We start from the raw sequence: 27216 nt of genomic DNA, 5'->3' as shown, positions 1-27216 counted from the left end.
AAACAAAACCAAAAGCAGTTGCATCGCTTAATTTTCAGTGCATCGAAATCACCAAGCTCTTCAAGTGAATGTGAATACTATCTGTAATGTCAATACTAACCTACTTAGTCTCGGTTAAACATTTAATGTACAAAGAAAGATATAAGGCACCTCCTCAACAAAAACCCTCTTAAACAAGTATCTACCTGTGTCAGTTTTAAGTGCAGACCTGCCTGCTTTCCATTTTTTTAATTTTTCCCTTCCTGGAAAGACACCGCTGTTTTTTCTCTGCAGACTGTTGACAAACTCTGTCAATTCACACTTCCATGTTGATATATGATGCAGTCTTGAACGTGAATAAAAGTCAGAAATAAAACTACAATCTGAAGGTTTGGACACATGTAAGGAAGCTGCCTTGCAAGGAGGAGTAGGTACAGAAGTGCTTTTTGTGCTTGAAGGCCCCTGAACAGTGGAGTGGTGAGCACCATTTATTTTAGCATTACTGTGCAAAGATGAAGATGAGGATGAGTTACTCATAGTCCTATGTGGATTCCACGAAAAGTCTGTATTTTTGTTGCTTTTCTGCAACTGCTGCGTTGTGCAGTCTCTAAAGTCAACCATGCCTTTTTCAGTCTTCCCCTCCTCCTGCACAGGGCCTGGAGAGAACCTACTTGCAACACCGTTGCCAGAGGGCACCAAGCAATCCTGCGTCTTTAAGGCACTGGTAGAAGTGTGTGTGTGTCCGTTAAAAATGGCAGTGCTGTCTTTATGAGACTGAATCCCATTTTGTTTCCGTCCAGGAAGGATCTGCTCCAGCTCCGTAAATCCAAAATCATCACTTTCTTCTTCCTCGTCTTCATTCCAGCTACTTATTCCATTGGTTGTGATCTCATTTTCCATCTCACACTTTTTAATATGATTTCTGAAACAGATACGATTATATAATAATGTTATCTTTTATTAAAAAGGCACATTTACAGGTCATTTCAAGTGCTATGTATTTATCTTCCTAATTGTTATCAGTATATACTTGAGTAGTTTTTACATTCTCAAGACAATTATCTCAAACTCTGAGCCATGTCCTCTCAACGTCACAAAATGTTGTGTTGCTGTACAAAAGATTTCACAGATTCGGTGTATTAATGCAGCACTACTAGGAGTTTATGGGAGCGACCAAAATCATGCTCACATTAGAGAAGCTATTTCTAAGGCCTTTAATTTGACCAGCGGTCTCCAATCAAATCACAATAATTATTTATTTGTTAGCAGAACTGTACTACCATGGCAGCATGAATGGTGCAGCAATATGCAAATCATGACAAGGACTTATCTTTTTATCAAGAGATGTCATTTTCCTTATCTAGTTACAAACAAATAAACAAAAAAAGAAAAAAAGAAACTATACATAGAAAACTTCTATTTTTTAGAAAATTATTTTAGATTAATGTGTTAAGATTTATTTTATCTTCTCTTGACGAAAAATCTTTTCAAGCTCTATAAATCAGATATATTCTTAGCTTTTGACAAAAACCCAAACTACTTTTCATCACTTAAGCACATAAAACAAAGTATTCTGCCGCAAGTTCACTGGCAATTTACTTTTACTCTGACAGTGTAGAGGCAAAGCTTTCGTTCAAAAAATTAACTCTGTAACAAACCCTAAGTGGAATTAAAACCAAAGCCCTCAAGAGTTGTGCATACTCTTGATCTGTTGAAAAAAAACCAACCATCACTCCCAACTCCCAAAGCTAGCAATTTAAGTACACAAAAACACAGGTAGGAAATAATTAGCTACCCGGTATACCAGTGAAAACAGGAAGCCAATTAACTGTGAGACAACAATTTGGTTAAGATTATCATAACCATAAATTATATTAAACATAATATTTTTGAGGAGTTGCATGGCTTAAAGTTGTATATCCAGTGGTACTTATTTAGTATCAGTGCATAGAGCAGGCTTTTAAATTCATACGCTTTTCAGACTAAATTGATATTTTTGGAAATCTGAATATTCTTCTCTTTTAAAAAACATTAACAATGCAATAATAAGAGATGAAGGTGATTATATCACTCTTTTTAAAATACGGGTAAGAAGTACTGCTTAGGATATCCATTTTGTGGCACTGGTTTTTTTTCCTGAATATAGACAAATCCCACTCATGTGGTAAAGTCCCTTCACCATTATGCAGAACTGGATTTTAAATAGATCAGTGGACTGTGGAAGAACACAGATCACCATAACAAATCAAAAATTATAGCATCTCGTACAGTGTCCTGGGCCCTGCTTGAGCAGTAGTGTTGGACCAGATGACCTCCAGAGGTCTCTTCCAACCTCAATTCTATAATTTTATGATTCTTGCCTCTAAACAACAAACACGTGCTTCTGAAAAAGATGCAGGAATCCTCTTAAAAAAATCTACAGCACAAGTGGAAGGTTTCTTTCCAAATTCCAATTCCTCTGCCACTTAAGAGTTTCTCTGGTGCTTTCTGTTCTATTCCCTTCTTATGCTCTTTTAGGAGAATTTTTTATACTGCAATTGGATTTTTTAATACAACTCCTCTCTCAAGCGTGACTTAAACCTTGGTGTTAGCATACATAAGGTATGCTGTGACTTTTTTTTAAAAGAAGCTAAAGAAAGAACTTAACAGCTAGTATGCATTTACCTTTGTTCCTAGGCACCTTTACCACAATAATCAAATCATGTAAGTTTTTTGGTTTTGAAATAAAGACCTACTTTTCAGTGTCACTAGTCAGAATCCTTTAATGTATGCCTGTTGCTTCCATACAGATATGCTACATCCTAGGACTCCTAGGTCACGTTATCAAACAAAGTGTGGTCCAAAGACTAGAGACAAGGCTTGGAGTCAAGGTAACTGTAGTTCTGTCCTCAACTATTTATATAGCTATAACTTATTTTTAAGTTTCGGTGCCTCAGAACTTCCCTCTTATAAAGCTGAAATTAATTTTAAAAATGCTATATCGTTATAAATGCAAACCCATTATGGGTGAATGATTAACATCTGCATTACGAGATCAGAAACACTTACACCCTGTTGAGATCTTTAGCTATATTGCTTGGACCTGGCACGGCATCTTCAGGTTTGCATATGCTATTAAAGTTGAGACCTTTTTGAACACTTGACTGCTTGGTGTATAGCTGATACGGAATGTGCGAGAGAAGACGTCCAGCTTTAATGCTGAAATAAAAAAAAAAAAGAACAAGTTACTACTTAGGACATTTTTAAAAAAACCCAACCTTCTATGCTAAAAAATACCTCATGTACAATAAACTATTACTTTGGTCATTACCTTTTGCTGTTCTGCTACATGTACTTACATACCGTTTCCCACTACTAACTGGATTGAACTGAAAAGTCATTTGTGATGTGGTGACTGGTACTACAAAAGGTATTTGCACAGTTGTGTCGGTCAGTTGCCTACATCCATTTCTCTTCTCCAACTGACTCACACAGAACCCAAAACAAAATAAACAATGCCCAGTCAAAAACCCCACATGAATGGTCCAGGTTATTCTAACTGAACAATGCTGACTGAGCTCTTTAACTTCGAACAATGCAAACGCATGTGTTCCAAGCACATTTGGGTAGAATTTGAAGGAAGTTAGCTAGGACACAATTCACTCTTACAAAGAAAACTACTTTTTCCATTCCAAAAGGATAATTACCCCTTCTTGTGAGAAAATTCACTGAAGAATAATTTCCAAATAGACCTCCCATAAATATCTACCACAATCATTACGGTTCTGTCCTACATGTTCCACTCTGTCTCGCTCTTCTCTTTCTTCTTCCACTGAAACTGCAATTATACTTCAGTAGCTGCTAAATTCCTTAGGGATGTCATGGACTCTGAAGTGGAATCCTCTCAAAAATACACCACAGGATGATTTCATCTCTCCACCACAACGCCTGTTGCTGGCAGTAGAGATAACAGCCTTCCCAGCCTATACTTCACCACTTCTTCATATACAACTCTTCATATTGAGGACTGAGTCAGAGATGCTGAAACTTCTTACAGCAGAGGAACCTCTCTCATATCAAAGCAGCTTAATATTAGCATTCAGTTTTGAAGATACAATGGGATTCAAATTTTTAAAGATAATTTAGCTGAGTGACAGATACTGTTTTCTGTTCTTTAACACCTGAGTGCTTTCTCTTGGAGATGTGCTTTTTAACTAGCTCAAATCTGTAGTACTGTCAAGGGAGCAGGACAGTGGAACAAAAGCCCTCAGGAGCTTTCTTGCTGCAATTAGAGAAGAACATAGTGGGAACTGCATTTCCCAATGAGATAAACTAAAACTAGTTAGGCAGATACACAGAGATCTGGCAAGGTTTCTATGGGAATGGGATAGTAAAAACAGCCTTAAAAATATATCAATTAAATATTGTTTGATACATGAATATATAGCATTCATAAAGGAACATCCTTTACATTAAACATTGCCAGAGTTAAAAATACACACGGTAGAGTTCCAAAGCTTTCTTGTACAGAAAATGGTGATGCAGCAACTATGCTTTTTAGGCAACTAAGCCTAGTTAGACTGTTTCTCGTATCACTGTGTGAACCTGGATGCATAACCACCCAAGTAATACTTCAAAATCATTACCACAACTTCAAGATGATAAAACCCCACACTTATTTAAGAACTTGTTCATGCTAAGATTTTAGCTACTGGAGTAACTGCACTATTAGATCAATACACAGTTGGTTTGGTTTTTTCAAACTGTATTAAGATGCAGCAATAGGAATCCTATTTCAGATGCATCATGCAACATCTTTCCCCACTCCACACTCCCTGGATCACAGAATTTATAATCACTAAAAAAACTAGGTTGGAAAGGACCTCTGGAGATCTCTAGTCCAAACACTGCTCAAATCAGCGTTATCTTTAAAGTTAGAACAGGTTGCCGAGGGCTGAGTCCACCCAAATTTTGAGTATCTCCCACGACAGAGATTCCACAACCTCTCTAGGCACTTGTTCCACTGCTTACTCTCTTGCACTGTGAAAAATCTTTTCCTTATACCCAGAATTTTATTTGCTGCAACTTGTGATTATTGCCTCTTGTCCTCTTGCTGTGCATCTTGAAGAAAAACCTGGCTCCATGCTCTCTGTAACCTCCATATAAGTTAACAAAAGACAACAATTAGACCCCCTCCTAGCCACCTCTCTTAAGCAGAGCAAAACCAGCCTTCTCAGCCTCTCGTCATATCACATATTCCAGGCCCCTATTCATGTTGGTGGTTCTCCTCTGAACTCACTCCAGTTTGCCAGTATCTTTCTTGTACTCGAGAAGCCCAAAATCAGACACAGAACTCCAGATGTAGCTTCAGAAGTGCCAAATAGATTGGAAGAATCACTTCACTTGACCTGCTGGCTATGGTCTTGCTAATGCAACCCAGTATGCTTTTAGCCTTTATCTCCACAAGGGCACAACTGCTACTCCATGGTCAACTTGTAAGACCCTCAAGTCCTTCCCTACAAGGTTGTGTCCTAGCCGGTGAGTCTCCAGTCTGTCTGGTTGCCTGGAATTACTTCTGTCCCATGTGCAGGACTCTGCAGTTGACTGCTGAATTTCATGACGTTTCTGTCATCCCATTCCTCCCCTCTTTTGAGACTCTCCAAAGAGCAGCCCTGCTATTCAGTACATAAACTGTTCTCTTATTTCCTGTCATCAACAAACTTGCTGAAGGCACTTTCCATTGCATCACTAACGTCCATGCTGTTAACGAAGACATTAAACTGCATCTGCCCCAGTATGGACCCTTCAGAAATGCCTCTTGTAACCACTTGCTAGTTCAACTCTGAACTGCTGACCACTACTATCCGAGCCAGGCAGCTGAGCTAGTTCTTCACCCAGCTAGCACAGCCCACTATCCAATTTGTATCTCCCCAACTTGCCTAAAGGAATGCAATGGGGCACTGTGTCAAAAGCCTTACTGTAGTCAAAGCAAATGATATCTACTGCTCTCCTGTTGTCCACTCATCTCACCATACAAGACAACCACTCTGGTCAGGCATGATTTGCTACCCTAGATATAGCTTCCAGGAAGGTATCTTCCATAGTCTTCAGTAACTGTAGTGAAGCTGATCACAGTGCAGTTCCCTGGATCCTTCTTCTTTCCGTTTCTGAAGACAGGCATGACATTTGCCTTTTATCTAGTCTTCTGGAAAATCTGAGTTCCACAAATTTTCAAAGATGACAGAGAGTGGCGTAGCACTGATATCAGCCAGCTTCTTCAGCTCCCTTGGATGCATTCTATCTGGTACTGTAGAGTCGTATACGTCATGTTTCCTGAAGTGAACCATAACTTATGCTTCTTATACCTTTGTTAGTATTTCTTTTTTACAAACTCTGCCACCACTAGGCACACAGGCTTTCAAGGCACGAAAGTAGATCTTGCCACTAAACACTGAAGAAAGCGCGGTATTGAGTAACTCAGCTTTTTCCGTATCCTTTGTCATGAGGTTGCCCCACCATTCAACTACAGGCCTGCTTCATTTGCTTCTGATATAGCTATAAAAGCCATCGCCTTCCCCTTCAATGCTTTGCTAGTTTCCAAAAAAGGTTACTGTGTTAAATTAATACGGCATCTCTTCTGAAAGCTATACTGTGTGAAGACTGGCAGCTTTTATTTATTCAAGTATTTTGCATTCTGAATTCTCATCAAAATAAGGAATCCACAAATTCTACTGGTAGCTCGTTTTAGTCATTAGTTATCCTCAACCTCTGAAACGTGATTTTGTTATAAATGTCAAAGAATGTTTCTTAAAAGAATATTCAAATTTGAAAGTCAAGCTCTCAGAACAGTTTATGTCAAACCACCTATGTAACCTTAATTTGGCTTCCACTGGACATAGCACAACCACCTTTACAAGCTACATAATTGTGTCATGTATTTTTCAAATAAAGGAAGAAAGATTTAGAAAGGAGGTCTGCCAATAAGTCTCTTCCTTCATTTGTTGCAGAAATAGAGAGGTAGCAAAAACATGCAACAAGAGGAGTGCAGAAAGACTGATTTCGTCGCTAAAGCAACCACACATTACTCTGCAGTACTGGATTTTGCAACTCCTGTCACCACAGGATCTCTATGTGATGCTAATTAAAGCAAAATTCTAGAGCTACTTGCATTTAACATCAGGTTTATAAGTGTCTGACTTTTGACCATAGTTCAGAATGTTCACAGTTAAGAATATGCAAAGCTTTTAAGGCAGCATAAACTTCAACAAATGCCTTACCGTTCTCGTGTAAGTAACTGAAAAAAACTTATCTTAGATAGTTCACATGGAATATTCCAAATTATTGAAATTTCTGGTGTTTTACCAAAAATCTTTTTGGTAAAAAAAGATTATTTTTCTAAAAAAAGAGACTTTTTGGTGACTCTCAAGCAAAAATTAAAATAATAGCCATTGCAATAAGTGCCGTGGTATGTTCATTAATCTTTGGAAAGCAGACAGATGCTATACTGATAAGCACCAATAAAAGACAGGAATTAATTATTCATTCCATTATCAGCAAAGAATTCAAATCGTATGCAGTAAGTAAGGAACAGGGTTACAGAGACAAGAAGCGAAAAAGAAGACACTGAATTAGCAATTTGCAACCTGAATTCAATCTTTTCTGTGAAGAAAACGTGGCAGGTACCATAGTGAAAAAAGATAGCATGTGATCATGTAATTATGGACTAAATCATAATGTGTGCACACAAAGAAATAAATCAAAGCTCCACAGACAAACGACCTTTTCATTTTGCAACCTTGGATGACAAGACTAAAGATCTAACAACACTGCTTTACCAGCAATTTGTGACAGTAACATTTTAGGGTTGATTCTTAACCAAACTAAAAAAAAACCCAAACCCATCATGTTGCACTAACATGATGATGTGCACATGAATATTCAACAAATTTGGAACCTCTACATCCACTGCACTGATTTCCACCAACAGATCTACTGAGGAGAACATAATTTGTTATTCCATACACAGAGATAGAGTATTTAACCAATGAACGTTCTTCAATACTGTTGAGAGGAAGGGAAAAATGAGAGATTGTTGTGAAATTAGCTTTTATTCCAGATTCTGACATGAACCCTGTTCTACTGAGACAATGAGTTCCCTATCTCCTTGTGGCCAACCCCATGTGTCTGTTTATACTCAGTTCTTCTGACTTATTTTACAGTACAACCTTCCAGAACCAGGAGATGCAGAACCTAAACACAAGACATCATAAGGAAAACTTTAGGAGATTTCATATGTTAGGTTCTAGCAGTTCTCTACCGAATGTATACAAATTGATTTCTCCAACTTGGTTAAAATCATAACAAGCTTTAACAGCACCAATGAAAACAGCTACACCTTTAAAATAAAAACACACCTATCACCACTTTTCCGAGTCCTTAAACTCATGGGAGAAGCCCTAAAACTGTTTTAAAAATGTAGCAAAAGTCTTTTTCAAGTGTTTCTGACTAAAGTTAAAAAAATTTACCTTAACCATACATGACATGAAACAGCTGAATCCAAAGGACTGAGAATCAGCAAACTGAAAATAGGAACTGCAAATCGGATTTTACAAGTATGTATACAGAAAAGTTCCTTGCCTGATTCTGCTGGTCATCTAGGAAAGAGGCTAGTTAAGAATAGCATGACACTGACAGAATCATTTCCAGAACATATTCCTGCCTGTTCTATTTCCCAGGGGTTCCTCAGATAGAAGAAAATAGAAGAAAGCCAGACTAACTTCTCTCAGCCCAGTTATCATCTTTTTCAAGGACCTGAGGACAACTTCAGTTGATACTATATATTCCAGTGCATGGAGGAACCAAAGAATATAAATTCTTTGTAAATAAAACTTCTGCGGTTTTTCTTTCATTTTGTTTTTGTTTTGTGACAAAGTCACAACATGATAAATATTTAGATGGATTAATTTCAATTTTATGAAAATGATTTTCAATTTACAGTCATTATTTACAGATGAAATGAAATGCACAAGGCAAGAGGTTAAAAAACAATCACCTGGTACTCATTTAAACATACTGAGATGAAGGGTGGTCAATTAATTGGATATTCAATGTAATCAACAGGATAATGTTCAGTTTCCTGATATGCCTGAGACTTTCTGAATGTCCTTAGTGAAGTTTCTTAAGAAACAATCACCAAGAAGAATATCTTCAGTGTAACAGTGGTATTTTTACTTAGCTGTTGCAAGGGTAGATTTATTTTAAACTAAACCATAATCTCAAAATGCAATCTTCTATAAAGCTGTTTTTCCAGATTTTTCTTCTTTTTTTTCCAAAAGGAGAAATCTGCAAAAGCAATAGACCTAAACTTACCTTTCCATGATCCACTCTGGCCGAACTACTTTTTCTCCTTTCAATTCTTTTATTTTGGCATTTGGAAGATTTGTGGCAATGATGTGAGTTGTTTTTGATCTGGAATAATACACATGGTATTGGCCTCCATGCAACATCATTAGCCTTCTTAATTCATCAGCTGAGGGATCTATAAAATTAAAACCAGAAATATTCCTGTTTTCTGTCAGCAAATACAGCAAGAAAAACAACTTTAATTAAGAAATACGATGCCATGATCAGAAAGAGTGCAAACCATTGTTTTTCTCCTGAAAAACCTTACTAGTTCTTCAGCGAACAAATCTGAAAAGCATTTCTGAAGTAATGTAGAAAACTGTAGAAAAAAAATCAAGTATTAGATTAACTCACTCATCTTCTCACTAGAGCTTGGGAGAGTAGTTTATACCCAGAAATAATAGAAAAGAATTAATATCAACAGGGTTTAGTAACAGCACAGAACTCCTACTATACAATTCCTGATTCACTAAAGCAGTTAACTCACTGATTCCTTACCACGTTATTCTTCAGTTGTTACAGGGAGCAGAGAATACCTTAAAAACTAACATCTTATCCCCTCAATCACGTTAAAACGGGAACTTTTTCAAACAGAGGTGGGGAAAAAAAAAGCACTCTATTTAGGAACTAGAACCTTGAAGAATACACAAATGCTAGATTCTCACTAAATAAACTGCCTGTATTAAGTAACTGATTCAGATGTATTAATAGTTTAACATGTCCACCTTAAACTTTTTCAGTCCGTTTGAGCCCTTGGCTCAAGCCAGCACTACTCCGTATCACAGAAGCTGTATGCATCAGTTATGCAATAATCACAAGATTCCTGGCATACGTCCCTGAAAAAGGCTTCTGGGAAGTTTCAAAAAGGTTATTAAGCTGCTTTACAGAACCCAGGAGAAATATGAACGTAAGTACAGCAGATTAAAAAATCTTACTCCAGTTAACACGCACTGTCAGTCCATCGCAGACAATGCGTATGTATGTCTTACCTCTTCTCTTGTTCGTCCTTCCACTATTAACGGATTCACTGCCTCAAGCATTACGCCACTCTGAGCAACAAAACCCCAACATATCCACCCAAACATAAAATTAATGCATACACTCCAACTCCAATGCAACCATCAGCAGTTTGGAAAATTAAAAATTTATGTAGGAGTACGGAGGAAGTTAAAAGGTTTCATTTCAAATAAAAAGACCATGGAAAAGTGGAAAACTTTACTATTTGTATCAGTGACCATTCATGTAAATGATATAGTGAACTAATACTTATATTCAGAACCTAAATCTGATTTTATATTTAAAACCTTGATCATGAAATACAAAGGAACATAATATACAAAACATATACAGTAATTGCCATTTATTTACTTAGCTGCAAACTCATGTGTTTTACAGTTCCGTACTCCATTTAGGATGGTAAACAGACTCTAGAACAAAACAGAACAGATCCTTCAAAAAATAAAAGCTTCACCTGTAAAGCCATTGACATAGATGGCGACTCCACTAAAGATACTTGATGAATTTCCATCCCTCTGGTGCTGTATGGCTGAATCTGACCGGAATTGATCCTCCAATTTCTTAACCTTTGCTGACATGTACCCACCCTAGTTTTTAAGTTAAAACAAAACAAAACAAAACTCATGATGTTAGTCTTATTTTCTGAAGTTTACCGAGAGAAACCGGTCAATTATAAGACTGGAAAGGTAAGCAGCATTCCTTCAAATTGATTTTGGTTGACGTACAAAAGACATACTCTTCTTCCAAATAAAAAATAGCAAATCCCCCAACCTAATTTCTTATGTACAAGATAACTGCATCTTGTTACCAACATGGCAAGACTTATTTCATACTTCTTTTATCTTATTCTATAAGAAAAAGATTCTATCTATATAAAAATTCTTACAGAATAAAAAGAAAGAAGAAGAAAGAAATAAGGGAATGATGCAAGTTTCGATGCTAAATTGGAGGCTCGTTGCCTAAAGAAACAATGTAGAGAATATTAATTAAACTCCACGTATTTCCAGTTCTTAAATATACATGAGACAGTAGTATCGTAAATATTTATGTAAATTAGGCACCTCAGTTATTGCTTGTCTGGCTACATAGAATGTACTGGAGACAACTATAAATATTTTTAAAACTATTTAGTTTAGTTTTTGAATGGTGATGTAAAGCTATTCAAGGGTCTGCACATATTAATAATGCAACTTAGTGGATTACTGTGAACAAAGACTTAAATACTGGGTAATTTTAAAAACATCTTTTTGTCTTTTGAACTTAATTATGTGTTTTCAAATGAAGCAGAAGGGTTAATGTATAGCATGCCTTTAGCATATATAACAAAATTGTAAACCCTTTTTAACCACAGTGCCATCTACCTCTATAAAAAAAATAAACCACAACAAAAAAGCCACTTGGTTTTGAACATACCCATATTCCCCAGCCATCGCCCTCGCCAGCCCGTTTCCGCCATCCACCCTGCCTCATACTGAAGTTTCTGCATAGAAGAAAAAGGCTTGATCAATTAAATGTTTAGTAACATCATCAGTGGCATTTCAATGATACATTACAGACCATCTACAGATTATCACAAAGATTACATTTTTCAAAGGGCCTCACTGAAGTATATGAGTTATACAGTTAACCTAGAAATGAAAAATAAAAACCCAGTCGCTCAGTTTTGTAGTAATGCACACTGTAGCTCCTGTTATGTACCAAACACCACACATGCACATTTTTTTCTGTTCACACAGAACACAAAAAACTCATTACAATGTTCGGTTTCCGTTACAATTTATTAAATTCTTCCTGTTCATCATACATCTCCTACAAAAAGGAGTAATAAAAGGTTCTTAAATACAATTGCTACTGTTCATGCAAAATATTGCCCGAGTCAGGAACAATCTTTTATTTCCTATTTGATACTATCTATACGGCAGGATGCAGGCAAACATCTCCTGGTACTAGAGACTGGATTAATTTCATCAATGGATTTACAGCTAATCATAAAATGTCCAAACACTTGTTGCTCCAATGCCATACATCACATAAAAGCAAAACCACCAAAGGCATCTTATGTTCAATGAAAAGCTAGTTGTTTAAATGACCTAGTATGATCTATAGCTAGATTTGTGATTTGAGTTTTTCTTTTTTGTTTGTTTGTATTGCCTAATAATAAACAAATATACCCAACCAGCCAAACTGCAGTTTTCCTTTATGCAAGACAATTATCCCTGGACCATGAGCTGTACATAGCAGTGTCCCCAGATGAGCTATTATTTGGCTAGGACAGAACTGGTGGAGAGAAAAAGAAATGTTTTGAACTGTGGCCAGCTGTTCACTGCACCCAAGTGATTCACATTAACTATAGTTGTAACAATGATTTTAAAATATTGATTAATGATGTAATAAGATCATGAGGTCACTGCCTGCTATTACATCTCTCACTTTCTACTCTAGCCAGTTCCCTAAATAAAAACACTGTTCTGTCTTTTAGGGCTATCAGCTCTTAAGAGTGTGAGGACAGGACTCTGAAACTAAAAGGAAGAAGATTTAAGCCAGTCACCTTTATTTTATGAATTATCTAATTTCTATTCCTTTATCCTCCATAAAAATGCACAAAACTGCAGTTAATTCACAGAAGGAAGTGAACTGTTGTTTTCATCCTTGTCTGCTTTTGAGAAGACACATATTCCCTGGACTATCCATAGCATCGTCCAGTAATGGAGCACAGAAGCTTCACTCAGTCTCCAGCCTACCAGAAAACGCATACAGCTGTGGATGGAGTAAACAATGCATTTTGGTCATTTTTCTATTCTTCTACTGCACTGTTCTGGAGACTGCCTCATTTATCACACTGAAATTTTGTTTCCTCTGAACCTGGCTGAAAGTTGAATTCCAGCTTTTGTCTCAAATCCCTCTTGTTCTACAGCTATCATGCAGGCATACCCTGAAATCCTGTTAAACCACCCTGGATTGCAGGCCAGTTTGATTGCAGAACAAGATACAGCTGCAGGGAAGTTTTCATAAATATGGTCATTTTCATGGAATACCGCAAATATGCCAAATTAGGCAACCAGAGAATTCTAGTCAAAGCAGGTATAACTACCTTGGAAAGACAAGCTTCAGTTATATGTTTCAGGATCTCTGCAAACACAGGAAGATCATGATGCACCCGATTCTATTCTTCTTATATTTGCTGTTTGATACATATTTGATAGAAAACCTACACACATTTGAAGATTAATCACATGTCAAGGAGACGAGCTCTACAACAACAACCAAAACAAAGCAACCCCCTGCTCAGGATGTTGTATTTTCACTCTAGGTACCTGCATTTCTTACCCAGAGACCAATTTCCAGGACATTGGGCTTTATGAAATTAATTTTTAGTGGTTTGGATTATGTCTAATAGATACCACAGAACTCTTAAGGAGCAGTGCGAAAAATGAGAGGAGATGAGCTAGATGACCACATGAAATACAAAACTGACTTTTTTCCTGTAGGGGACAATACATACTGGAAATGGTTAGATGATTTCTTTCACATGGAAACTATGTATTTTTCCATCAGCTGAAGTCAACTGTAATTCAAAACTACCACTTCTGGCAAAGAAGTTCTTGGAGAAAACAGAAAAATATAAGTTCAAGAAAAAAAAAGTAATGAAAACATCATCTGGTGGTTTTAGATATTATAGGTATCAAAGAGAGAACAGAATTTTAACTATTGATTACCCTTTCTCCTTCTTAATAGAGGATAACAAAGTCTTTAAGGGTGGCTACAAAAAGGACAGAGGCTCTCTCTTCACAAGGAGCCACATAAAGAGGACAAGAGACAACAGGTACAAGTTGCACCAGGAGAGGTTTCATCTTGAGATAAGAAAGAAATTTTTTACAATGAGAACAATTAATCACTGGAACAACCTCCCCAGTGACATGGTAGAGCCCTCATCAATGGAGGTTTTCAAACTGCAATTGGACTGGGTGCTAGATAATCTCATCTAGGCTTCCCCACCCATGAAAGCCTGGACTGGACAATCTTTTGAGATCCCTTCCAATCCAGACTGTTCTATGTTTCTAAGTCTATCAAAAAGAAAATCTCATATGAAAAGAAACTCTTACTCTGAAAAAAAAAACCAACCTTGCAAGACTGTATGAAAAGCACAGTATGAGTCACAACAACAACAGTCTAAGAAAGATGTTTTTTCTTCCAATCACCAAGTTCTTGAGAAGATTGGATTTGACTGGTAGTTACTCTGACTTCTATATAGACAACTTCTTGCTTAAACTAAAATACCTAATGCCTGAAAAACTGGAGAACTGCCTTTATGAGGGTAAGCTTTTCTGAAACCTTGAAACACGTTTAGTTTTTATTCAGGGTACGGGGATGTGAGGAAGAAAGATTTCTAGTCTAAAAGCCACTAGATCACAACACCACAAACAGTGGGGCCAACCAAAATCAGAATCATGGGTATGTGCCTAGTTTGATTAGAACTAGATATCAGAAAACCAAAACTACTTTAGGTTAGTGTGTTAAAACCACAACATATCAACTGCTCAAAAGTTGTCTTCCCAGAGCCTGCAAAACTAGAGAAGCTAGTCTGTAATGCCTACTTACAACATCTGATAATGATTTACCATTTCCTTGGCAGATGTGATTTTTGACTCAGACAGTCCACTTAAATTCTAAACACACAAGTTAGGAAGATGGTACTTCAGTGATTACTAGATGCCTCTGGCTCAAGTCTTGAGAGCTGTGGATTATTTTCGTAATGCTGATATGAAAAACCTGGGAGACTAATTTCTCCCTTTGTCGTTCCAGGAACTGCATGATGAACCGAGGTTTCTGGACTAAGGAGAATCCCCGCTTCTAAAGAATTGTGTTTACAGTGCGAATTTTTCCTTGAGAAGGAAGATAACCTCTATAGCTGCCTTACTGAAACCTAAGGAAGAAATGAGCATGAGAGACATCTTGCACAGGATATATTAAATCAGAGGAGAATTTAAGCAAGATTTGAAACATGCTCACTGATTCATGAAATAAGAAATATAAGGATGATATGACACTCTATAGGAATCATGGTGAAGGGATGAGAAAGAGAAATGCTTTGTAAAGAACCCTTGAAGTGGGGCCAGAGAGGGGGGGAGGAAATCAAGACAGGGGACTTAAACACCCATCACAAGCACGCCAATTTCAGACAAAAGTTCATCTTTCTTATGATTATAGTATCCAACTTGTTTCAGAACAGTCTTCTCTTTTTTTCACAAATTCAAGAGCACTAATGAACAGTGACTCAGGGAAAGTGAACCACTATAGTTACTAGTTTTCAGGATATCTCTAGAGCCTGAAGGACAAGCTATAAAGTGACCCTTCACCCAGAGAAAAGCTTTTTAAATACATTGAAATGCTCATACTCTGGACCTCTGAACACAAAGAAATCTTCTGCAATAATTAAAAAAAAATCCCAACAAACCCTGAACTGCACAAAAGCCTGTAGAGGTAGAAATAGTATTCCTAGGAACAGAATCCAAGTTTTTAGTGCAAGAGAAACAACATTTCAAGGGGGAAAAAAAAAAAGTAAGAACTCTAGTGATCAAAATTAACATAATTTGTCCCTGCATCTCTTTCTAGACCACATTTGAATGGTAAAATCTTACTGTTCTACGAAATAAGGTTCTTTAACTAAAATTCAAATTTCTATTGGGCGATCCTTTTAAAAATTGAAGAGAAACTAAGAGTTCCGATGCTTTGTACGTGACTGGCAGCTCAGAAATACTCAATACAGTCCACTAGGAAAAAGATATGTAACACTGCTTCATAGGCCTGGCATTATACTTCGCAATCTGCAAACACTTAATCCTATTATTAAAGACTGATAATCAGAGCCTACAGATCAGGTAATGAAATGTTAAGTCTACATTTTATGAATTCTATAAACATGTCTGTGCGTATAAAAGAGCTGCACAGCAACTGTGAGATTTCAGATGGCAAAACAAGGAATGTACATGTGAATGTTGATGTTAATATTTGTTTTAATTTCACCTGTTACACACAGTCTGATGCAGGACAGTTATTTCTTTAAAATACTTTAAATACAGGAAGGTGTGTTTGTAAGGCAAGTGGCTTTCCATTATCTTGGGCAGATGGGATAACACAGATAACAGACAAACACGGACCAAACCCACAGGTATTATGGGGAAAAATGCTTGGGAGCATGAAATTCATATCTCAATGACTCTGTAAGAAGTGAACATGGATCCTTGTGGGTTTTTTTAATTCCAGGGTCAGTAGTAGTCCTGCCCAAACTTGAGTTGTCTCTTCCATACTCTTCAGCATCCCCTTTATCAGGTATACGGTGCAGAAACATTTCTGCCGCCTCTTCAAGTAGCCAACTCGAATCTGGCAGAATATACACTTTATGGCTCTATACAACAGGAAAGCATATGAACTATATCCATAGACAAAATGAGGCTGCACTGTGACTCAACAAAAAACCCTGCCAAACTTCTGTCTAAATACATGGCACAAATCACTTCTAATCCAGACAATCCAATTTCAGGTAACTGAAAGCTGAGTGAAAGCGTAACACATTGTAGCAGCTATTTTGCATTTCTGACCAGAACAAACTCCCCTCAATGTCCTGTAATGCAGAAGAACTTGATTTAATTACCATATTCAAACACCACAAGTCTTATTCTTGAAGGTGTAACTCTACTGCTAACAGAAGTATGATATCTTGGGCCACTGCTAATGAGTATCAGAATCTTTTGCTTGAACTGTAGATTGAATCCATCCCAGCTCAGCAGGGCTTAAAAGTTGTTTCCATCAAGTGGGTATTTTGTGGCCTGTTTGAGTTTCATGAATCTACATTCCAGCTCCCACATGAAACTCACTGCCCTACTGGGCACCAGTCTGTAAGCTCTTTGAGGAAAGAACTGTCTTACGTGTTTACACATTTCTCAGCACAAGAGACCTTGGCTGAGTCTTCTGGAAAAGAGCTGCTGCTACAGTGTCTAAAGCCTTTTTCTACCACGTATTGAAAAGCTCAGAACCCAGCAAAAGAACTTAAAAATAAAAAGATAGTTCAAAACTTTTTTAAAGATACTGTATTTTTAAATTCCTGTGATTTTACACACTTCAGAGTTAACGCTATTCCATATTAAAATGAACTTATTAGTATGTTGCAAAGCAACTGAATTTTATTCTAGGTGGGAAAAAACCTCTCAGGGTGAAGTTTCATAAGATGGTTGAGTAAATGTGATGGCTGACTGCCACCAAAAGGGATGGTTCTGCTCTTCAACCTCAGCCAGCCTCACAGGCTTTATCCCTTCCTCCCAACCTCTGCACTACCTCCGAACTCACATGACCCCCATATTCATACTGATGCTATGTACAATTCAGCTAACTAAGTCAACAGAAAATTGCCATAATTTTATGGATTAGTTTCCTGCCAGTTCAGCAAGCTGAACTGACTCACAAAAGCAGCAGACAAAGCCAAAAAAAGCAGACAGGCCAGAAAAAAAAAGAATGTATGGGACCATTCCTTTCATTACCAGTCAGATCTTAAGATTATCTTAGCCATTTGTAGAAACTGACTTTCAGGGTCATGGCTATAACCAACTAGCTGTGGTGTAAATATGGATACAGAGCTGCAATGAGCTAGTTATTCTTCACTAACTGGCCCTGCTTATGGTCCCGTCCCCCTCCCCTCCCCCCCAATAAACAAGAGGGGTAGGCTACTTCATCTTTTCCATAGGGTAAGAGTTTTCAGATAAAGTTACAATCAAACAGCCCCCCATCTTAGGCCACATGTGCCCATAGGATAATTACTTTTAACTACAAGCACCTGATTTTACAGGGTCAACCAGCAAGTTCTGTTTTGCAGTTCAATCTTTGATGATATTTTAAAGCAACAGAAATGAAATTAGCTGAAGGACACTTGAAAAAGTTTGTCCCCAAAAACACTCAACACAACCCCCGTCTTCTGTGAGTAAACCTAAGAGTATAAATTAGAAAACAACAATCATTAAAATCCTGGGCAAATTAAATATTATACACAAACCTGTAAGTGCGTGTGAGAAATTCAGAAATAGTATTCTTCTAAAATATGCACATCCATGGCATTTGCTAGAAAGGTGAAATACCATAGGACCCACATAAAGCATGGAAGAATCCAAGTCCTTTAGAATCAACTCCTTATGTGTAGATGACTATTCTATGTTCCGTGCATACTTTCATTCGAGCTTGACAGCAAAGAAATGCTACTCTGAACTTCAGTTCAATCACTCCCCCAGAAAGACACAGGAACTCTTTGCTCAACTAATACAGTTTCCAAACTGACTATTTTTGCAACTCAAAATGGTCTTTATTTCGGATCAGTTTACTTTAACATCAAGGACTTTACATACAAGTAACAACTTAGATATAAATTTCTTTTGCTGGTGAATCATCACAATGACCTAAAGCAGTTGTACAGCAGGCGACCATTTATATGACAGCTGTTCAGGACAAAAGTGTTTAGACCTTTTCACAACTGACATGGAGTCTGGGACAGACAATTGTTTTAATTGTCACAACTTAAGGAACCATGAGCACGAGGTACAGAAAACAGCATCACTGCACAGTCTGCACCAACTTTGAGCAATCTGTTTTCAAGAAGATACTCTTTTTGCTTTTATACATGGCATTTGAGATGGTTAGTTCTTTGAAAAATAGCAAGCCAGATTCAATTCGAGACCAACTGTCAATGTTTCATTCCCCTCTAGGAATAACACTCAGTAGCAGCTACAGTCCATTTAGAGCTTGTCACAAATAGTGGTTTAACTTGGTTGAATTTTTCTTCTGCTCACAAAAGACTCTGGCTTCAGTTTCAACATTTCTGCATTTTTTGGCAAAGTTTCCCCTTGCCTCCTTCAGAGTTCCTCAGTGATGAGTGGCTCTTCTTCATAAATTTTCATTGTTATATTTAACCACGTAGCTCAATTCACTTTTTAGTTCAAATATCACCTGTTTGATATAACCATACTTATTGCCACAACACGCTGGCAAGTTTCAGCACACTTCAGCAATCGGCTTCATTATTGCTCTTCTGTACTTATGTTCTTTTGGGGCTTCAACCTCAAGAGGACTTGGCACACTCACAATCTTTATGCCAGCTTCTAAATGCCTAGATTCCAGAATAAAATCCATTAAGTAAAATCAGAATAAGAAGCACAGCTTGTGGAGTTAGGATTCTCAATAGCAACACAGTGAATGGACTGTAAACCACCAAAAGGAAACTTTCTCTTGGACTTGAGTATCTGAAACAATAAACAAGATGACCGTATGAGTTGGGTAGTCTTTAAGCCCCTATGTTCAGCTGTCTATAGTATTTGAGAACAGAGAACTGTATTACTCTTTTCTTTGAGAAGGAAGAGTGGGATGTTCATTTTTCTACCTAATAAATCAGTAAGAATTTGTTTAGGAAGTTTTTAGTTTGTGCAATCCTCAGTCTGATGACAATCCAGTCCCACAACTTGCGTCTTAAACAAGAAACCTATGCTGAGGTGCAGGTTAAGCAGTCGGTAGGTAGCATAAGTAAACCATCATCTCTCCTCCCAAATAATGGAAAGAGTTGCTGCTGCTGAATGATTTAGGACTTCCGAAGACTTCCTAGGCACAACAGAAGGAAGTGACCTTGTAAAGCTAAAGAAAAACTTCACAAGGCAGAAAAAGTAGGTAAGTAGCGGTATAATCGATCAAAATAAATAACCGGAAATTTTTCATGAGGTGATCAAAGCAAGGAATCTGTAAATGCTCTGAATTTTTTAACATCAAATTCAGAGGAACTGTGTCGGTGAAAACCTCACATACACTACCTTCAGCTTCCCCAGATTCCCTAGACTTCAGGCCAGCAGACTGGCAAAATCTTGTCAAGAGACTAAATATTTTTAATTGATTTTATATATATGTTTCTGTATACATGTGCGTGTATATATGTGTGTTTGTGTGTGCACACATGTGAAACAAATCTGCTCTCTGAGCCAATGCTCTACCTAATGTAATGAGATGGCACTACTTCTCTACAAGTTGTTTTTTTTTTTCAGAAGTGCCCAAGGCAGTTGTGCTTTATGCTCAACTCCACGTCACTGGTGTACACTGAGCAGGTTCTGATCAGGCCAGGCTTTTTGCGGAAAAAGAAGCAGCGAGACATCCACTTTGCAAATCTCAAGTGGTAGTTGATGCCAGATACTAAGGAGGACCATCTCCCTATTCACATACAGGCAGCACTGAACATATACGGCAGCAAAATTCTAAGAACACAAGTAACTTTACTAGCAAAAGTACTGATGATTACAGATGTAGATTTTCTGTTCATAGAAGCTTTTGAATGACATTACTTAATTCCAACTGACATTGCATAGTCATGTTCCCAAATGTTTTTCTGGATTTGCCTTTGAAACTCTCAAAGCTGCAAAATCTTTTTTGAAGTAAAATCTTCACAAGATATGCCTTCTATGCTTAGCCTTGAAGTTTTAAATTTCTACTCAAGTTTTCTACATCTTTCGTTAGTCCATGGATATTACTTTTATCATCAACTCTGATCAACAAGACTAGGAGGAATCAGCTGAAACTAGTAAAAGGAGAAATCAAAACAAATGGAAATATTTTTTCATCTGTTGCCTAGTTTATTGGTGGATTCTCTGACACAGGACACCAAGGATGCTAGAAGTCCATATGGGTTGGACACATGAATACAATAAAAAGCCATTAAAGATTGTGTTCTGGTTGGGTTTTTTTTTTTTCTTTTTTTTTTTTCTTGGTAACAAACTACAGGAACTCAGAATATAAAGGCAAAGCATCTCAGTATGTTTCTTTACTATTACCTAGGTGAACTTTTGATCTGTTCCAATATATTCTCGTTTCCTCCTAGACTTAGAGGAGAGTGAAAAGACAGAGTACAGTGTTTCTGTGTCTTCCTGGAAAAACATAGTTTTAAGTTCTTAGGACAAAACAGAAATGCTCTAATTCTTTAGGATCCCTAAATAGAACTCAAATCTAAATTTCATTCTTGGCCTGAAGTGGTTTTAAGTTAGTATTTTAAGTACCTCTGACATCGAAAAAACAGCATTACACTGCTACTTAGTGGAGACAGATTGATAAAAAAAGGCCACAGAAGAAAAATGGCCTACCCCAGGCAAACATAATGTTTGTAGAACTTAGGTTAAAAATTGACGTAGAAATTATGGGAATCATCATGGAGGGGAAACCCTTCAACTTTAAATTCCTGATCAGCCAGAAATTAGAGTGAAGAGTCATTACCCCTCCCCCCTGATGTTTGTTTTATAAGAGGATTCTCAGAACTGCTTGCCAAATAATGCAACTTCAGCATGGAAGTCTAGGAAATAGTAACTGAAAAGCCCCTCGCTACAGTTTCCCAATGCTCTAATGTTTCCTGAAAACAACAGGCAGATTCAGAAACCAGGAACAGTATCCTTTCAATACAGACCATTAATTTAGTTCTTTACTTCAACTGGGAATTGCATTCAAAAGCACAAAATGGTAAAATATGTTTACTTTACTTGGTAAACGGCATTAATCATTTACCTTACATGCCACAAGGTCATTGGCTTTCCTATTCCTAAAAATTACCAGCGATTTCATTACTTCCTTTAAGCAGCAATAGTTCCTAGGTTTCCAAAGTGATGTAAGTGGAGTACAACCATTTGTCCAAGGTGCTGACTCATCATGCTCTGGACTAACAGCTGATCTGAGTCACCTCAAAAAGATGAAGTCATGGACATGGTGGACAGAACTTTATTTTACTTTGGATATTCACTGACAACTAGAACATGACCAAAAATATTAGCAACAGTCCCCAGAATCCTGCCAAAATACACCACATACCTCACCCTGCCAGAATACTGCCAGCCTCTAAGTCAATATGGAAAAAGCTTACAGCAGTTCTCAGCCTTACTCTGCGCATTTTCAGCACTGCTTTCACATTTTGGCATTCAAACCAATTCACCTGCATTTGCAAGAATGACTCTGCAACGTACCTGAGCAGTGTCTTCTCCTAAGCAAAATTAGCTTTCTCTTTTTCAGGATTATTTGCTTAGAAATCAAGAAGCTGAAAAGGTCTGCATGAAATCAAGCACACCAAATAAGGAGGTTACAGGCGATATTTTCCTTACGTTGGGATTTGGTTAAAGTATTTATAAATAACTAGGAAGAGAAAGCAAAACCAACACAGAAGAGTGAACGACAATATGGCTAAGCTTTACTTATGCAAGCAACTAAATTTTGAAACAGCAGCTTCAGCACTATTAAGTAGGTAGAATGCCAATTGGGAGACCTGAAGCTTTGAGGTAGGAAGAGAGGCCTGTGTCCCCCGCTCCGTTCCCAAAAATATAATTACTTTCCCTGAAAGCTAACACTGACTTTCAGGGACCATAGTCTGCTTAGGCATTTACAGCAAAGAATATAGAAGATGAAACAATCCTTTCTACGGGTATACCAAACTAAAAGCATCTTCTAGATTAATTTAACAGTCACAGATTTCCTTAACTACAGCAGCAGCAGTCCTTCAGCTAGTTTTGAAAATACAAGCCACAGGAATGGAAGTTATCATCGCTGCCCAGAACTTAAAGTCGTTCTACACATCCACCTCTCTTCCACTGAAAAATGAGAAAGAAGAAGGGTTTCCTAATTCTGACTTCTATCTTACGAGCACCAGTTATTCCAAATGAAATACAGAAGCCAGGGGACCACAGACATAGGAGGCCCTCCTCCCTAAAAAACATTTGTGTCTCCAATTAAAACGCTGTCTGGTTTCCACAACAGAGCAGAAAGCTGCTCTCAGGAAGAAGCATTAGGCAAATTTATCTCTTAAAAAAAAAAAAAAAAAGGCACTTGCACAAGTATACTATATTAGACATGCTTTTTTGCATCCATTTAGATTTGCTCCCTTACTTTCAACTTTCTTTGTAACTCTATGCCCACTCTCCTTTCTATTTGCTTCCAGTTTTTCCTCATTTCGCTGTGCTTAGGTAAACACATAGCACTATCACCAAATTAATCTACACTGTATTCTTGAGGGAGGGTTTCAACATTTGGGTATTTAGCTCCCTTGTTATATCTACACCAGCCAAAGATGTTGCTAAGAGCTGACAGAGATCTCAGTGATAATATACACCTTTAATTAAAACAGAAAAATATTCAATACAAAAAAATTTTCTCTTCATGAAATAAAAACATTAGCTAACAAATTAAATGGGGAAACATCAGGGTCAGGCAAGCCATTCTTTTCCTGCTTGTCCTGAACAACTGATTTATTAAAAAAAAAAAAAAAAAAAGGTCTGTGTAATCATACTATTTTTTTCTACCTACTCAAATCCAGGTTTCTGTGTTTGAATCATTCTTACTTTTTTAAAATCTCTCTAGTACCTGAAAGGGGATGGTAGAAACATGGAAAATTTGCCATGAAACTTCTTTATAAAAAGACATCTGGGTCAAGAGATCAGAAAAGACTAATCAAAACCAGCACTCAGTTCCAACACACTATCACTGCATCAGAACAGGCTGTGACTAAGGAAGAGTACATACATGCTATCCAGAAAGATGCACTGGTGCTACGTTTGAAAGGCCAATGGCTGAATAATGTACTGAAGACACGTATACTGTACACAAAAAAACGTACAACCAGTTTACTATCAAGGGCTGAAACATGCTAATGTATTTTTTCTATTAGAGCTTTACTTTTAAAACCATCTATATTCTAGTTAAACATCAGGGAGTCACAAGGCAGGTGTCTGCACTGTGCCTCTACTAATACTGTCCTACCAATGACCTCCAGTCTGACAGCTTGGGATTATTTACTAACAGGGATTTGGTACCTTGTCCAGTGGAAGAAATGGAAAGACCAATATGGTGGGAATGGGTAATAGCTACACACTTGAAATAAGATGGCAAAGAATTTGTCAGAGATCTAGGTTTCTGTGTTAAATGTCATAAACAGTACGACAGAACTATCCCAGAAATAAATTTTAACTATAACCTCTTGCAACTAATGGTAATTAGGCAAGTGTTTAAAACATTTCTATCTGAGCAACAATAGCATCTAAATGAATAAAAAATTCAGACTTTAAAATTACAATCCTTTGGTTTTGCTTCTTTGGGCTACAGCATCAGATTTGAGATTGGACTTGGATTTTAAATCAAGATGCAGAACACACATCAACTTGGCTTTTCAAGAAGAAAATCTCTCATTAACACAAGCAGAGTATTCACAGCCCTGTCATTCTGAGGACTTTGATTTTAAAGCATCAGAAATAATAGAATACTACAGCATACAACACACGGGTTTCTTACCAAAAAATTGCGTGCTTGTGATATTATCTTTCTCTTCCTTCTTAAGGTTAACACGCTATTACCGTGCATCTCCCATCAGGGGCTTTTTGCTCAGTATCGCAGGTCAAATCAATGGTAAATATACAGCGAAACGCATCAACATTCGATGGGGAAGAGGCGAAGCAGCATCGTCGATCGCATTCATCCCTCGGTGTTTGAACGCACAGGCTCGCTTATCACGCACAGGTCCTCCTCCTCCCCGCACACGGGTTATACCCGCCACTATTGCTCAGCAAATACAAGTTGTGACAAACACGATGGAAAACCGCAGGGTTTTTTTTGTACACGCTGCTACAGCCCAGCCCCGCGGCGTGCCAAAGTGGGCAAGGCTGCACCAGGGCTTGGGCTTCCCTCCCTCCCTCCCTCCCTCCCTCCCTCCTCCTCCTCCTCCAACCCATTTCCCTGCAATGACCCCTTGGCTGGCAACGCACCGGCGGCACCGCTCCGGCTCTGCCTGGGGAGCCGTGTTGTGTCTGCGGCGAAGGCCCCATGTGACTGACTGACTGACTGACTGACAGACAGACGTACGCACGCAGCGGTGCGGCGGGCGGGCGACGCGGGGGGGAACAGTGAAGGCCGGGCTGACCCAGACACGCACATACCTGGCACACCCGCGCCAAGTTGCGGGGCGCGCGCGCACTCGCGCCCGCCCGCCGGCGCGCGCCCGCCCGAGGGGCCCGGCCCCCACCCCCCGCGCGCCGGCCCCCCGCGCCGGTTACATAACCCTGCGCACCACCCTCCCTCTCCCCTTCCCCCCCCCACTCCCCTCCCCGAGCCCCGCCGAGCCCCCGCGCCGGGGAAGGGCTGCGGCGCAGGGCCAGGCCGCGGGCCCTGGGAGGGGCCGCGGGCCCCGGGCAGGAGCCGCCGGCCCCGCCGCCCCGCCTCAGGCTGCTCCTTCCTTCGCCCCCCCACCCCGAGCCGCCCCCCGCACGGGGGCGCGCTCGCTAGCGCCGGGCGGCCATGGGGGAAGGGGAAGGTGTCGCGCCGTGAGGGGGAAGGCGCCTGCTCCGGCAGCCCCCCGCCGTCGCTCACCTTTCGTCGCGTCCCAGGCGCACATTCCGCCCTGCTGGGCCGTGGGGGGAGGGGGGGGTGTTTCACATGGCGGCTCCCCCCCCGGTACGGACGCGGGCAACCACCGCCTCCTGCCCGCCTTCCTCCTCCTCAGCTCTCAGCGCCGGCCGCGCTCTCGCTCTCTCTCTCTCGCTCCCTCCTTCCCTTTCCCTCCTTCCTTCCTTCCTTCCTCCCTTTTCTCCCCCCTCCTTCTCCTCCCCCTCTCGGTGTCCCCAGCAGCCAGCCCCTCCCCCTCTCCCCCCCCCCCCCCGCCCTTCCTGCGAGCGCGTCACGAGAGTCTCGCGCCACCAACCGCCGCTCGGTCAACAAGCGGCGCGCGCTGCGCCCCTGGGGCGCCCCCTAGCGGTCGGCGCCCCGCGGAAAGTCGCGTGCGGCGGCGGCGCCGCCGCCGAGAGGGCCGGGGAAGCGGCTCACCCCGGCCACGTGACGGGCGGGGCGGGGCACGGCGCGAGCGGCTCGCGAGCCGCTCCGCCTTGGGTGGGCTGCGGAGGGCGCGGGGCGGCGGCGCCCCCTGGCGGTCCGAGGGGTGCGGCGCAGGAAGCGGGCCCGGTGGGGGGATGCGGGTTCTGCTGCTGCTGCTGCAGCGGCGGGGCGGGCCGGCGTTTTCACACAGGGACGGGACGGGGGCGGAGAGGATCGTTGTGCCGAGGGTTAGCCCGGCCCTCCCGCTTCAGGGGGCCGCCGGAAGCCGTCGGCTGGCTGAGCGGCCGGCGGAGGCGAGCGCGCTCGCCCGCCTTCCCGCAGTGCGGCCGCATCTCCCGTAAGCGCGGCAGGCGGCGGGCAGGACCCGGTCAGGGCGGACGGCCCGCGGGGCGGGGGCTAGCAGGTCCGCTGCCCCCGGCACAGGCACAGCCGGCCGGCCGGCCTGCCTTGGGCCGGGCTGGTGCTCCCCCTCCGCTTTCGCCCGCCGTTGTCGCTCCCGCGGCCGCCGCTCGGCGGAGGCCCGAGCTGGGTCGTGGCGGCGGCTCTTGTGGCGGGGTCCGCTCCCCGAGCCGCTGCCGGGCCAGCGCTAGGCCGACGCTGCAGTGTTCCCCGCCCCAGCGGTGCCCTTGGAGGGGATGGGGGGTCGGCGGGGGTGGGTCATGGCCCAGCCCCGACCCTGCCCCTGCCCCGGCTGAAGTGGGGCTGAGCCAGGTCTGGGCCTCGCCAACCTCCCAGTAGAAGGGATTTTTCCCGCAGGAAGAAGGCCTGCTTGTGCCCCTCACTGCCAGGGTAAGGGAAGAATGCCCGTTGGCTCCTTGCCTGCCATTCTGCATTTTTAATTAGCCAGGTTTCTAAAAGAAGTGCAGCGGTGCTACCCACTCTTCCCTGGTAACTTTCAAATCTGGTGGCCATTTCAGCCCCGTTTGACGAAGGGATCTCAGCCTCAGCAATAGGAAGCTTTACGAGTTTCATTAG

At 40.4% G+C, this 27216-nt stretch overlaps 1 protein-coding gene across 3 annotated transcripts in view; it reads right to left on the bottom strand.

The window, feature by feature from the left end:
• REV1 (REV1 DNA directed polymerase) overlaps nt 1-26022 on the bottom strand; it is a 60052-nt gene extending 34030 nt beyond the window's left edge. For 2 of the 3 annotated variants that reach the window (XM_063339588.1, XM_063339605.1), the window contains exons 1-7: nt 25780-26022; nt 24709-24969; nt 11791-11857; nt 10832-10964; nt 9328-9496; nt 3028-3177; nt 186-901 (exon numbers count right to left, since the gene is read on the bottom strand). In XM_063339588.1, coding sequence (XP_063195658.1) covers nt 186-901; nt 3028-3177; nt 9328-9496; nt 10832-10964; nt 11791-11847 — 1225 coding nt within the window. In that variant the 5' untranslated portion in view covers nt 11848-11857; nt 24709-24969; nt 25780-26022. The remainder of the gene's footprint in view (nt 1-185; nt 902-3027; nt 3178-9327; nt 9497-10831; nt 10965-11790; nt 11858-24708; nt 24970-25779) is intronic. The other variant, XM_063339596.1, reaches the window with a different exon arrangement.
• Between the last annotated feature and the right edge of the window lie 1194 nt (nt 26023-27216).

Source organism: Chroicocephalus ridibundus, chromosome 1 (assembly GCF_963924245.1).
Source record: "Chroicocephalus ridibundus chromosome 1, bChrRid1.1, whole genome shotgun sequence".
NCBI lineage: Eukaryota > Metazoa > Chordata > Aves > Charadriiformes > Laridae > Chroicocephalus > Chroicocephalus ridibundus.
Note: the sequence above shows the minus strand (reverse complement) of the source record. Positions and strands in the feature narration are given on the sequence as shown.